Genomic DNA, 14617 nt, shown 5'->3' with positions numbered 1-14617 from the left:
TCATTAATGTCAGTTCAGATCCACACACAAACACACACATTTGTCAAATTATGTAAATTACCTAGTCTAATATTTAATTATTTAAAATCCTTACTAAAAACAATACAAAATAGGTTAATCAAATGGAGAATCTTCACACTTATGCGGGAATAAGCGATTCTTACCTTGGACGGATTGGTAATTTTGAGAACTTGTGTGATTTCTCCCTGGGGCGTCAACACAGTTCCCGATGGTGACATCATGTCTAGCCGGAATGTCTGTGAAAAAACATTAAAAATATTATCACTTTTTCCTATCAAAAACATTATTATGCGGACAGGCCGGTGTTCTAGTGGTAGTAGTAGTAGTTAATTAAATCAATTTGCTTGTATGGAGCGTCTGAGACGTGGTAGTGTATTGACACTCACCCGTGGCACGGCGGCTTGGAACAGAAAGTCCGTGATGGTGTCGGCCGCGTGCGAGCGCGCGCGCATCGTCAGCGTGGCCGTGTCGCCGCCGCGCAGCGCGCACAGCTCCACCAGCACGCCGTTGCGCTCCAACGCGCGTACCACGCACTCTGCAACACACACAATGTCATCCACATACGCTAAAACTACAGATATAATACCCCGGTTTCACTCGAATGGAGTTTTGAAAATCGGTAAAAGGTGGAATTGTCATAAATCCTGACGAATAATACTTCCAATTTCAGAAATTTTCAAAATCGTGAAACCGAATGAGTATTTCACATATAATTTAAAAATACCAATTTATTTCATTGAACTTGTAAAATTTCCCACAAACTTATCTAACTTCATCACCGCGTTCGTTCGTGTTTTACTTTTTGCTGTTTATATCCCCATCCATAGTTTATCAATTATAGAAAAAAAAATCTACTAAGGTATCGAATAATTCAAATATGTACCCTGAGGCTCTGTGACCGTTGGCTCTGGTGCAAAAAGCCCGTCAAGCAGCAGAGAGGGCGACGTCAGATTGTTGTTGGCCACGCTCACCGCCACGCTGGGCGTGGGCATAGTGGGCGAGCTGAGGTCTAGCCCGCTTAGGAGGTCCAAGATATCCTGGAAATAGGAAAAATAACCAGGTTCTACACGATATCGGAGCGCTAAATAGCTTGCTTGCCCGGCGCTTGAGACCTTTAGGACTTAGGTTTTTTATTTGTCTCATGATTTATTTGTCAGTTTGCGATATAGTGCTCGGCAAACAACTTGGACCTGAAGCAGCGTAGTGGGAAAAAGTTGGCGAATCTGGGAAGTGAACGTCGACGTATCAACCAATCTCGTGCACTCGCGCCGGCTAATCAACCAATCGCGTGCACCTGCCATTCGCGTCAATACTCAAGTTGTTTGCCGGGCACTGTAACAAGGTCGTATGCTCTTACGCGTTGCAGCAAGAAGCTACTTATTTATCTTTTAAGTCAGTTAAGGGAAAATAGATTATAGTTACATTGGTATTGGAGTTGTTGTTGGTGGTTGTAGCGGGCGGGTGTTCTACGTCGCCGTTGGAAAGTAGTTCTGAGCCGTTGATCAAGTCCAGAAGAGGGTTCTAGAATACAAATTAATTTTATTTGCAACTAACATTGATAATTATAATAGATGGATAAACATTTTGTGTCGACGAAAAATTTTACATTATGACGCTTATAACTAGATAAATAAATCGTATAACTAATCAGCTTATTGTGAAACAAAGATTCCTACTTCGAATGAAGCTGCAGCATTGGTTTACAGGGGGATCCATTTTTGATAAATTCCTTACTGACAAAACAGGAAGCAACGTGGAAGCAACCGCCTGAGCTTTATGAACAGACTTAGCTTAGGAGATACTAGTTTGTTAATTAGTTAAATTTTATTTTGAACACTCTTACTCTGAGCTTTATACAGGTATTAAACTGGACCTACAAACTACAAGCCTACTTATAGCTTATAGTTTGTAGGTCCAGTTTATATATATACCTGAGACAATTTACCTGTTCAGTTTGTATGTTCGTCTGTGGCTGCTCGCTCTCCGTGTCGCTGTCGTCTCGTTCCCTGTCCGTCGCAGTCGCGGCTTCCATGGGCGGCATTCGCTCCAACAGCGCCGGTCGTAAGTGCGCATATTGCCTATAGCAAATCATGTTTAAATTATATAAGGCCTACCCATGGCCTACTTGTATAATAAGTCTTAGACCGAATTTCGGCAAAAATCTCAAAATCAAAATGAGGTCATTGTATTAATAGCGGTGTCGCGTATTTTCAAAATGCGGTATCAATGGTTTCGGCAAACACCACTTTTTTCATACGTAGAACAAAAATATAAGAATTTGCGTCAAGCAAAAATATAAGATTGCATCAATTATGCATCAAGCACGTAAATGCTTGACTCAAGCATCAAACAAATTTTGTAAACGATAAAAATGCTTGGCTCAAGCAAAAATCTTTTGACCGCAGTGGCAACAGTCCCTTTAGAAAATGAATTGAAAAAAAGTTTATGGGTGTACTAGCTTATGCTTGCGACTTCGTCCGCGTGGACTACACTAATTTGAAACCCCTATTTTATCCCCTTAATGGTTGGATTTTCAAAAATTCTTTCTTAGCGGATGTCTTCGTCATAATAGCTATCTGCGTGCCACATTTCAGCCCGATCTGTCCAGTAGTTTGAGCTGTGCGTTCAAAGATCAATCATCAGTCAACTTTCCTTTTATATATTTAGATGGACTTACTTATAAAGCTGTGATAGCTCCACCCCTCTCTGCTGCAGCTCGATGTGGATATGAGAACCGAACGTGTCAATTATTACGCGGATTTTGCTGAAACAAAACAATCCGTCATTAGAAAGATTTTTTTCTCTCTCTCGTCTGGCTTTACAGAGATTAGCCAATGCCAAGTTTGTAGTTATTTATAAGTTCGGGAAACTTTGTAAGTATGGATTTCGTCTGTGCGTCTTCGTCTGTTCGTCTTTAGAGCGCTTCCCAGTCAGTTCCACCACAAAAAACACCAGTAAAAGACAAAACTGGGCCACTTTTAACAAAAAAAAAAAAAAAAAACACTCCAAAAAGGCAGAGCACGCGCGCCAGCAAACACCAACACAGACGAAGTCCCATTAGAAAGATGCAAAGGCAAAGCTCATACATTCGTATGCTTCTGTGTGACACGCAATCGGTTAACGACATAGGCACTGAAACTTCGACTCCACTTTGGCACCTCATTGGCACTGTCTCCAAAAAACATTATTATAGAACTACATTAACTATAGAACTACATTAACTCTTGTTAGTGTAGTTCTATAACCTATTCTATAATGTAGTAACCTATACATGATATATTCGGTAATAAATGAATATATCTTTTACTTTTTAGCGTTTGTGGTTAATGTCGGTTTTTTTTTTCTTTTTTTTTTTTTTTAGTTTTTTGAACAGGTATTCTCTACTCACTCCTGGCTTGGTCGTGTGGTGAACCGTGTGGACAGTTTGGCCAGGGAAAGTAATAGATATTCCTTGGTGGTTATGGATAGCTGTGTGGACCACAGTAACTTCTGGTATATGTCTATCACATACTCTTCCGTCGGACGGGTGAAGTCATCTGAAACCAGAATATTAATTTCAAAATCAACAAGTTCAAATACCATACCATACCAATACAACCCCTTAGGGGTTGAATTTTCAATAATCCTTTCTTAGTGGATGTCTGCGTCCATAATAGCGGACTGATCCGTCTAGTAGTTTGAGCTGTGCGTTGTTAGATCAGTCAGTCAGTCAGTCAGTCAGTCAGTCAGTCAGTCACTTTTTCCTTTTATTTATTTAGAGAAGTAGTTAACTGCAAAAAAGATTTTGAGTTACAAAATCGGGACACAATTTTCAAAAATTGTGTCCCGATTTCATGGACTATTCTTTTGACATAATATAGTTGTTAACCACATGTCAGCCATTATTTTGTTAATTTTCTTAATAGATACTAATTTAAGTTGTCTCACCGACACCATCGTCATCGACCATGGATATTGCGTTGCTGGCCTCCGATACCAACATGTCCCCGTACTCTCCGATCGTCCACGCGGCCACCTGTAAACATAACAGTAGCCTTAGCACGAGTTCACACATAGAAAACGAAGATTAGACTTCGAGTATCGAAACACTATAACGTCAGAGTAAAATGAGCCTAAAGCTTTTTGTTTTAAAGTTGTATATTCAGTAATATAGTGCGTGCAAAACTACTCCAATACGAGGTGTATGACCTGCGAGATCACTGTCGGGCTTGCGTATTTTATCCTTATAAGATAACTATAGTTGAGCCATTATGAACGTGCGAACTGAGTCAATCAGACCTCTCGCTCGCACTTACAGGCCTTATGTGACGGGAACATGATACTCTGGTGTGATGTGTAACACTAAAAAAAGGATTTGTCGATTGTCAATAAGAAGTGATAAAGAGCGGGGGAGAGTTAGCTACTTGCGTCTGAACGGCATCCCTTTATCGATAACAACTTCTGCAGCATTTTCACAACCCTATGATCGTAATGAACTCACAAACTGTGTTTCCTACCAATTACAGTCCAATCATTAAAACAAGAGCGACTAGGCGCTAACATCATCACTTTCCATTAGGCGTGATTGTAGTCAATCGCTTGCCTACAATGAATTAAAAAAAGATTTATGAACCAGTTCGCATGTTCATAATGGCCCAACTATAGGACAGTTATACCTGCGCAAACCGCCATGTTGCAACTTCAGATCTACTTGTTCTACACTTGCCTGTATGAGCGGCTGCTTCTCAGTGGCATCGGCACACACGGCCGATCGTTCTAGAGACGTCCACAGCCGCATGGAAGCGTACGCCTGTCTCTCCCCCGGCGCCGCCGATACTATCTGTATAGTGTTGGATACTGTGTCGTCCCGCAGGTAGTTGCCTGCCTGAAATATATAAACTTTATTAAAGGTCTATAGTATTAGGCAATTAACAATAAAAGGTATCACACTAATATTATATAGGCGAAAATTTATGTGTATGTGTGTGTTTGTTACTTCTTCACGCAAAAACTATAGATGGATTTAGCTGAAATTTGGCATGGAGATAGAATATAATATCCTGAATACTAATATAGGCTACTTTTTATCCTGGAAAAATCAAAGAGTTCCCACGTGATTTCGAAAAACCTAAATCCACGCGGGCGAAGTCGCGGGCATCGGCTAGTAAACAATAACAAGCATAGCTCGAGATAACCGTGCTATCAAGGCGGCAAATATAAATTTAGAGCCTCGATAGCCTCAACGGTTGAGGAGCGGACTGAATTCCGAAAGGTCGGCGGTTAAAAAAAAAGGCGAGAGAAATCAATGAAGTGATGAACATCTCGCTTACTCTATGTACTTTGATTGGTTGTCAAAATATCCATTAATAAGTACTGGTTGTCATGAGTCTATTTGCAAGACAATAGGTCTGGGACCTTTTATGAGACCTATTTATTACAGCGTATCGCGAATTAACTTGCTCGAGGGTGCGTATACAGTCCGACAAGGCTATTTTGGCGCGTGGTCAAAATTGGAGCTAAAGCCGCCATCTAAGTGCACTTATTGATAGTTCGCTGTGTCGGCATAAAGCGACAACTGCGCCCTCACTCAAGTGCCAAAAGAGCCTTGTCGGACTGCATCTGCAGGTAGCATCATGGCACTGGAGCAGTGAGCTTGAATTCACTTCAGATACATCCAGGAACAAGAGCAGTTCTTATATCATGGTTTACACATTCATGTCGTTAATGAGTACAAGTCGCGAGACCTATTGCGGGACCTGGAGCGGATATCTATATCTTACCTTCAGCAAGACCTGGAACAGCGTATCGAGATGCCATTTGCTGGAGGGCGCGTATCTCTCTGCAGCCAACACCATGGCGCTCGAGCAGTGAGCCTTGAACTCCGCGTCAGATCTCTCTAGGAAGGCCAGCAGTTCCTTCATCATTGCTCGGATGTTCTGTCCGTTGATGAGTGCGAATGACAGTTCCATGGCTCTACGACGTATTGATACGTCTGGGTCCTGTAACAAAGGTGTTGTTGAACTTTTTATTTAGGGTATTTGGCTATAATATGCAAAAACTAGCCCATCTCTTTTGAAGAGATTTTCGTACAACCAACTGCCAAGTTTATGGACATAATTCTGAGTTAAAATTGATGGTCTCTAAGGCATGCATAGATATCTGTTATATTATTTAAGACAAGATTTGTTTTTTATGAGTGACCTATTAATTATGGGAGGCAGTTTTGGGGGCTAGAGGAGATGACAGAATCCTTTTTTTTTTTTGAGAGTATAAAGACTGGGTTATCATAGCAACAGAAACTTTCCAAAACCTGGCTGCCTGATATTTTTAACCAATAAAGATAATAGTTTAGGTATGGTTTTTGTAAATTTTCATAGAAATTAATAACACATTCATTATGTTTTAAACATAAAGATCAACCCAGCCTGTGAGGTTTCAATTTATGCGATATAAATTTATTACATTGGAATAAAATAACCTAAACAACGAAAGTGGAAGACAAGATTTTGTACAAAGCTATATGAAGGTTATCGTTAAGTACTAAGAAATCTAATATAGGTATGAGTCAGAGTAGAAAAGGATCAATTGGCAATGATTGAATTGACATATGATACCTAACGCAAGGTAGCATGTTTGTGCAGATAATATGGCTTTTACTGATCAGGTTTTGGATACCTTTGCTTTTACATAGCACATTTGACGAGAATTATTTATTATTCTACTAGAGTTCAAATATGCGTAAATCTAGAAAAACTCCACAAAGATGTTTAAATAAAAAGCGACTCTAGTTGCGACGCAATAAAGTTCAATTCAGCTCGCACAGCACTGCAGTCTTAAGTTAACAAACACCTCTTTCTATCGCACATATTCTTAGCTCTTATAATATATCTCTCTCACTCTCCCTTATGAAATCGAAAGGGATCGGTAACGCAGTCTGATGGAACTGCTAGCTTTTATATGTCTCTCACTCTCCCTTATGGGTTCGAAGAGGATAAGTAGCCCAGCCTAATGAAACTAAAGGAGATTATAATAGTTCCTTACCTTCAAGCACTCCAATATCGTGGTCCGATGTCTCTGCACGGCCGATGTGTCGACATGCACAGTTCTTAGCAACGTGTTCAAGGCCACGTATCGGATATTCTTGTCATTATTGAGCAGGAATCTTCCCAGGATATTAATAGCTAGTACTCTCAGACTGCTCTCGGATTTGATGTCCATGATGGATAGGACAGTCTCATAGAGGATGGTATTGCCTACATTCTTGCTGGTTTCCGTGTTAGTGGCGACTTGAGCGAGAATGTCGTTCATCGCTTCGGACGCTTCGGCGTCGTTTTTGCCGAGTATTCGCAGTAGACGGAGGATTTTAACCTGAAAAATTTTGTTCATTTATCTATAGCTGCCAGGTCTGTATATTTGGTTACCTATATACTTTTTACTTCAGGTCGCTGTATTTAAAACATAATACTTATAGTAAATTAAAATTACTACAGGTATAACGCATAAGTCAAGTCAAAGTCAAAGTCAAAATCATTTATTCAAAGTAGGTACAATTGTACTCTTTTTGATGGTCGAAATTGTTAAATTTGTACGATATAGTGGTGATAATTAATTACGTAACTTAAAACTAAAGCTACGAGGGTTCCAAACGCGCCCAAGTCTGAGAAGAGCCCACAACAAACTCAGCAAACTGCATAACTGAGTACGTTCCTGCGGTAGTGGAGCGGAGCGGGAGGGATGTGATGACGTGACGCGAGAGCTCAGTGATTCGTCAACTGGTGACAACTGTCATCCTTCCACTCCGCTCCGCTATGCGCTTCACCTATAGAATTCATATTAAAAATATCTAGTCTTATCTTGAAAGGTAAATACACACTTTAGACTAAAAGTTGCTGAATTGTGGGTTTTTGTAAGTCTTTAGTACATTTCAAAGAGTCTAATCTAGCTAGAATTTACATTTTCACGTATTGTATTAAAAATAGTACCTGAAGGAATGGATCCGATACCCCGCTGACGTCATGTTCGGGCGAGTAACCCGCCAAAATTAAGTTCTTCAATATTCTCACCAGATTCGGCACAATCTAGAATTTCACATCACAAGTTAGTCGTCTTATAAATCTTCTCAAGATTAACCCCAAATGCATACAAGACATGAAAAGCTTAAATAATTATAGTTATATTTACACAGGACCAAATACTTCAGGCAAATACGTAGACTAAATACGAAAGGAATAAGAAAATATTAAAGTTGAGGACCACCCATTAATAACGTCATACTAATATCAGTTTATAACCTTTCGCAAGTCTAAAGAACTAAATTTTGATTTGTAATAGCGGTTTGTATCAAAAACGCTCAGCGAAAACATTTTGTGAGAGACATTTGGGTGTCGACCATTTAAGGGTGCCAACGTTCACGGCTTCTTCTGTTCTGTGATAGAAAGGTGAAGAGGGACAAGTTTGTGAAGTTCCTGAGAGACCGACAAAATGGCGACATTGCGTCGATGCTGTAACCTAAGCAATTTCGTAATACAATAGACTTAATATAGCACGTGACATCACAAAGGTTGTTACTATCATACTATACCCCTTTCTTCCTATATAAACGTGAGACGTAATTAATGGATGGTCCACATACACAAAGGCCATACGTCCATCAAATATATACTGAGGGGAAAAACTAAATTACATCAACTTTATTCTATACATACGTATACTATACCCTCCTATATTCACAAATGCATATTAGTCACAACATGGTTTGTGCATATTCAAACTGTGATTTTATGGTTTCTATTTGGTACTAGAATCTGATCAAACAGGGGTTAAAGTGACAGTGTGTTAGTACTTGGTTAAAGTTTATAATAAATTAATATTATAGTAAATTCGAACTACCTAGCTTTATTTATGAAATAAAATACTAAATACGGTAAGAAAATTAAGTTTTAAAATCTAAGATACCTTTTACTTGTGTAATATTATTAGGCCACGGATACATCTATAAGTTTTACTCACGTAAATAGCTTACATGATTAACTTACGACAGAAAATAGTTTTGTTGTCAATTAAATACGGAAGCTTACGTAAGTAAAACTTACAGGTGTAATCGTGGCCTTATACATGTTGTAATACATCCTTAAATAAGATCCATTAAGCTATTTAAAATGCTTCCACCAGAGTTATAACATAACCGGAAAGTCTTACAGTCCATTTTATAACAGTCTATATTCCTGGAAGCCCTTATTCAGGAAAAAATAACTGAAAGGGAGGGACTCCTTTAAAATGTCCGCATTATGCTATCCATTACATTACGTTAAGGTCGCGCTATCAAGATGGTCGGAGGTCATTGTTACATAAAACATAGATATACCTAATGGCCTGAAGTGAAAATGTGCCCAAAGAAACTTTTTTAATCTAAACTTTGGCGCTGGTAATTAATTGATTTTGACAGCCACAATTTGATAGGTAGTAGGTCTGGTAGGTAGTAGTTTAGCTAAAACTCTTCTACATAAATTAAATAGTAATTAATGAATTCAGTCAACATAGCAATATAATAGTGTGTGATCATAATGGAATTTAATTTAGTAACAAACAAGAAAAATGTTTGGATTTTGCTTGCTCGTTTGGGCGATACAGACAGATAATGCTTGGAGTTTCTCTACAAGATCAAATCAGAAATGAGCAGATCTGTAAGAGAACTAGAGTAATCGACATAGCTCCACGGAGTTGCAAAACTGAATTGGTAGTGGGCAGGGCACATAGTTCGAAAAACCGAGAGACGTTGGAAATCCAAGGTGCTAGAATTCTAGTGCTACTCGCACCGGCAAGCGCAGCGCGAACAGAACAGAAGGCCGCTGGATTCAGGCGGCGCAAGTCCATGTCCTTAAGAGGATAGTGGGAAGTGGGTGGATGAGGAAGGCGGAGGATCGTGTGTGGTGGCGTGCTCTCGAGAAGGCTTATGTCGAGCAGTGGACGCAAACAGGCTGATTGATTGATTGATTGAAGTCCATGGCGTGTGTAAGTACCTACAAGCGACCTAGGCCCAGCGTGTACAATAATGCTACCAGTTGTCAATGATGATAGTGAAACAAAATGACTCAGTAAGTAGTAAGTACCTATATGAATACCGGAATCATATTGCATGTCTTTGAGTTTAGGTATATCAATGACGCAGGCTAGGTAGAAGAAAGGCCACGACTCAAAGTTCACCGTTAATGGACTGTAAGACTTCCGAACAGCCTACTGTACATATAATACCGAACATATCAAATATCCAGCACAATAGTTAGACATTCATGCGAGTTTTTGATTTAGCCTGTTGACAATAGTCTAGTATGAACAATGCTCCGCCCACTATACAAGCCTAAGGGTGACTTATCCTACTGAGCTATGCTGTGCTGTGCTGTGGTATGCTCTATCACTCCACTTAGGCAGAGATCTATAGAACGCACTTTGGCTTGGATCAGACTTAAGACACTGTTAAAACGAGACAGCGCTATACCACTGGCATAAATCTGTCTCGTTTTAACTGAAACTTAAGTCTAAGCAAAGTCAAAGTGCGCTCTATAGGTTTCAACCTTAGAGTATACTGAAGATACAAACAAGCCCCGGTATGCTACGCTTTGTACGTCTGTAGCCTTTGATGGGTTTAAACATAGCAAGGATCACACGATACGTGCTCGCTCGTCATCGCATTGCCCATCTCGCTCAGTCTTTTGTCTATCTCGCTTGCACTTGTGCGCATGCATGTCGCACTGTCGCAGTCGCACAGCACACTGCGCAGTTCAATGTTGTTTGTAGAAAAAACATAGCACCAGAAAGTTTAGCTGAGCACAGCATAGCTCAATGTTGATTGGTCACCCTAACAGTTTGACCTTTTGTTCTGATTCTATACTAAACAATGTGTAGCGGTTAATGCCCTGCAGATGCGGTATTACCAACTATAGAGTAGTCGAACCCAGGCAAGCGAAAAACTCTATTAGTGAGGAAAATAAGGCAAGTCTGGTCATTTTATTTTTTATATTTATTCCCTAAAGCCTCTCTAGTTAATTAACTCCCTTCATATCTACATAACATATTGAAATATTTGCAAGGAACTATATTATTATTACCTAACTTTTACTTTTAAATGGATCGAGGCATTTTGTGCCCTTAGACCTCAAACCTTCAAAATTTATGTGCCCATTATAATTTCATCACTGTATGCACTTATGATTTAACCCCACCTAATTGCTTCACATTACCCCCCAATAACTTGAGTTGCAGCCTTGCCTGTGTTACATTTGCCCCACAGCATTTTAGTTGAGGTTAGTTATCCCACATAATATTATCATTGGTTGACTTAGCATTACTATATAGTGGGCGGTGACTTTTATAGTAACCTAGACAAAGTGTTAGAATTCCTTTTAAACAAATATTAGAACTGTAATAGCAAACCTAATACACCACTGTTAAAAGTTATTCTAAAATAACCCTTCTATGTAGGGGATAGAGTTGTAATTTGACAGTCAACAGGCTAAATCATAGTGCAAGGGATCAGCGGTTGTGATTACCTCGCGCTGTCCGCTCTCCTACGGGACAACACAAACAAATAGCATTAGTATTTTTGTACACTATTTCTTACTTCACGGAATTTATGTACACAAAACAATAAAAATGTAACAGTTAATCGGCTTCAATCAACAAAATAAAATTCTTATTTCAAGTACGCAAATACCAAGAAGCTATAAATGCAAAGATTTATGGCTGAAATAATATAATCAATTTTTCTGTAATTTGTCGATAAGTTTCTTAACAACCAATGATATTATGTATATTATAATATATAGGGATATAAATATATTCTCTAAAGTTACATGATAACATCTAAAGTGAAGACTTGACACTTGGGACATATTTTGTAGAGCGCTATTTCTTCTACTCTGGTGAGTTATGTATCTTCTTTCTCATTCATCATCGAGCACGAGTTATATACGCCAAGTAATACATGTAACATAGTATTATAGTTAGCAAAGTTGTTATTTGTCATAAACGACGTTATCGACAGATTACAGATAGATTGATCATTAATTTCGGTCGATAGTGGCAAGCATCTATAGATCGCGACAGGTTGACATGGCAATCGGAGTGGGGACGCCCTGCACACCCGCACAGAGATAGCGCGGGTGTGTGGGGCGTCCCCCCGCTTCTTACCCGGTTGCCATGTCGACCTAGTACAATTTGTAGTTTCTCATAGTATAACTGTCAGCTTTTCGGATAGCGGTCCTGTCATAAAGCGACTATATAGTGACGGCTCCCCTAGAAAGTTTACTAGGAAAACCACGCTATCTTATTCTAATAGACTCTTAACTAGTGAGCTACGACCTCGATGTACTATATACACTGGACGGGTTATTCTGAATAAAATGTTTGCAGGCTGCAACTCACTTTTGCTTAGAGCTTGTCGGTGACATCTTAACTTTGACAGCAAAGAACACTACTTTTGTTCGGAATGGCCCGTCTAATGCGTTATTACAAAGAGGTTATTACTCATATTACTAATAGTAAGCAAACGTTTCCCTAAATTGTGATAGTAGTCCGATGATTTGCCGCATACGTTACGTTTTAAGTTAATTTAGCACCAGAAGTTGTCAAAAAGCCGGTTAACTTTGTTTTTTAACCAAATTTAAAAAACCGTTATAATTAAAACACCCTAAAAATCTTCAAAAGCTAGTTTTGTCTTAGGTACTAAATTGATTTGACTAATACTATGAGAAGGCAAAGGTCATAACACATTTTAGTAATTATAGGAAAGAAAGAGATGGACTTCGTCTGTGTTGGTGTTAGCTGGCGGGCGTGTTCTGTCTTTTTGGAGTGTTTTTTTTTTTTTTGTTAAAACTGACTGGAAAGCGCTCTAAGGGGGTGCCGTGCGTGTGTTGGCGAGCGCCGGCACAGACGGGGTCCATACTTGTATAGTTTAACTAACTTGTTACAAATAACTACAAACTTGACATTGACTAATCTTTGTAAAGCCAGACGCGAGAGAAAAAAAAAAGAAAGAAATAATTTTTCTCCAATAAAAGAAATCAAATCAAACAATGCGTTTCGATAAGCGATCGCTATCAAGCGTGCTCGGGCAAGATAACAACCACCGCGTGACGTACTCGTATTTAACATAGCGTGTTATATTTACATTATGTTATCTTTACCTTTTTTTATCGTACAGACCCTTATTATACGGACATTATCCATACTGATTCCATACTTAATATTATAAATGCGGAAATGTGTCTGTCTGCTAGCTTTTCACGGTCCAATAAAACCGATTTTGATGAAGTTTGGTACAGACTTAGCTTACATCCCAGGGACTACTTTATATCCCGGAAAATCAATGAGCTCCTATAGGATTCTTAAAGGCTTATCCGTTTAAGCGAATAATATGGCTACTAAAACAGCTTGCGTCCCGGAAATTGACAAAGGCAACTTTTTAGATTAGAAAAGCAGAGTTCCAACGGGATTTAAAAAAACTAAAATCCACGCAGACGAAGTCGCGGGTATTATCTAGTAAACAATATTTTATACAGTGACTTTAGTCTTTAGAAATTGTTTTAAAGAGGCAAGTCCATATTTATCAGTATTATCTTGTTCATCGGGGTAGATTTATTATTTTTAATGGTCCCATAGGATAAAAGTAATCTTATTTCCAACCATATTTTCTTTAGACCTCGTTCAAACTACCTCCTATACGGCGTCTACACGGAATGCGCCGTTAAAGCAAGTTATATTTAATTACTTACAAGTAAATATAGCAAGTAAATTATACCAAGTATCCCAAGGGGTCTATTCATTCATTAATTCAAAGGAGATTTATTTCTGCGCAGTGTTTGAGTATGCCAAGCACGCCTGCCTCCATTTAAAACTTGACTGGCAATTTCTTTTGATATAAACCCGTCTAACGAGATCGATCAATATTCGAGTGAGGTTCATTAATTTATTTTTATACGAACAGCTAGGTGCCTACTACATACTTGTTTACGTGTAAAGAACCCATAACTTATTTAACAAGACTGCTTTATGTAATCGTAATTAAACAAATACATATGCTATTAATTTTTTTTAACAGCTTTTGCCGTTTTAGTTTCGAATATTTGTTTTGTTTGTATAAAGTTCTGTTAATTCTGATCCAGATTTTTATAAAAAATTTGGATGATTTCTATAAACGTATGTCTAATTTTTATTATTTTGGTAAATTGGCAAATAAAAAATAAAAATATCCAGATTCCAGAGCTGATTGCATGTTATTCAAATGGGTTTTGATTTGCTTAATGTTAATGGTTAATGTTTGATTAATGATTAATGTTAATTAGGTATTGCCTTGTAGATTACGTCATTAGGTAATAGGTAGGTAGGATTATGTACCTAAAACCTACCTTGTTTAATATTTACATGCAATCAGTGATATTATTGTAAAAAGAAGTGAATTCGTTCCTTTGAAGTGAAGACTTGATACTATGAAACTTGAATCACATTTATAGAGCGTCCTCTCTTCTATTCTCGTGCGTTTCGAATCTTCTGTCTTATTCATCACCGAGCACGAATTCGGTTCCATATTCCAATGGAATGCAAAATGGAACCGAATGAGTAG

General features: G+C 38.6%; 1 protein-coding gene across 7 annotated transcripts in view; it reads right to left on the bottom strand.

Moving 5' to 3' along the window:
* The window catches only part of LOC123880193 (AP-1 complex subunit gamma-1), a 32697-nt gene that overhangs the window by 6084 nt on the left and 11996 nt on the right, over positions 1 to 14617 (bottom strand). For 4 of the 7 annotated variants that reach the window (XM_045928185.1, XM_045928192.1, XM_045928211.1 and 1 more), the window contains exons 7-19: positions 11547 to 11564; positions 7983 to 8078; positions 7042 to 7368; positions 5781 to 5999; positions 4727 to 4885; positions 3949 to 4036; positions 3410 to 3557; positions 2699 to 2785; positions 1967 to 2099; positions 1444 to 1542; positions 905 to 1058; positions 408 to 556; positions 165 to 257 (exon numbers count right to left, since the gene is read on the bottom strand). In XM_045928185.1, the coding sequence (XP_045784141.1) occupies positions 165 to 257; positions 408 to 556; positions 905 to 1058; positions 1444 to 1542; positions 1967 to 2099; positions 2699 to 2785; positions 3410 to 3557; positions 3949 to 4036; positions 4727 to 4885; positions 5781 to 5999; positions 7042 to 7368; positions 7983 to 8078; positions 11547 to 11564 (1770 nt within the window). The remainder of the gene's footprint in view (positions 1 to 164; positions 258 to 407; positions 557 to 904; positions 1059 to 1443; positions 1543 to 1966; positions 2100 to 2698; positions 2786 to 3409; positions 3558 to 3948; positions 4037 to 4726; positions 4886 to 5780; positions 6000 to 7041; positions 7369 to 7982; positions 8079 to 11546; positions 11565 to 14617) is intronic. The other 3 variants (XM_045928199.1, XM_045928206.1, XM_045928226.1) reach the window with 1 other exon arrangement.

The sequence above is a fragment of the Maniola jurtina genome, chromosome 3 (genome assembly GCF_905333055.1).
Source record: "Maniola jurtina chromosome 3, ilManJurt1.1, whole genome shotgun sequence".
Classification (NCBI taxonomy): domain Eukaryota; kingdom Metazoa; phylum Arthropoda; class Insecta; order Lepidoptera; family Nymphalidae; genus Maniola; species Maniola jurtina.
Note: the sequence above shows the minus strand (reverse complement) of the source record. Positions and strands in the feature narration are given on the sequence as shown.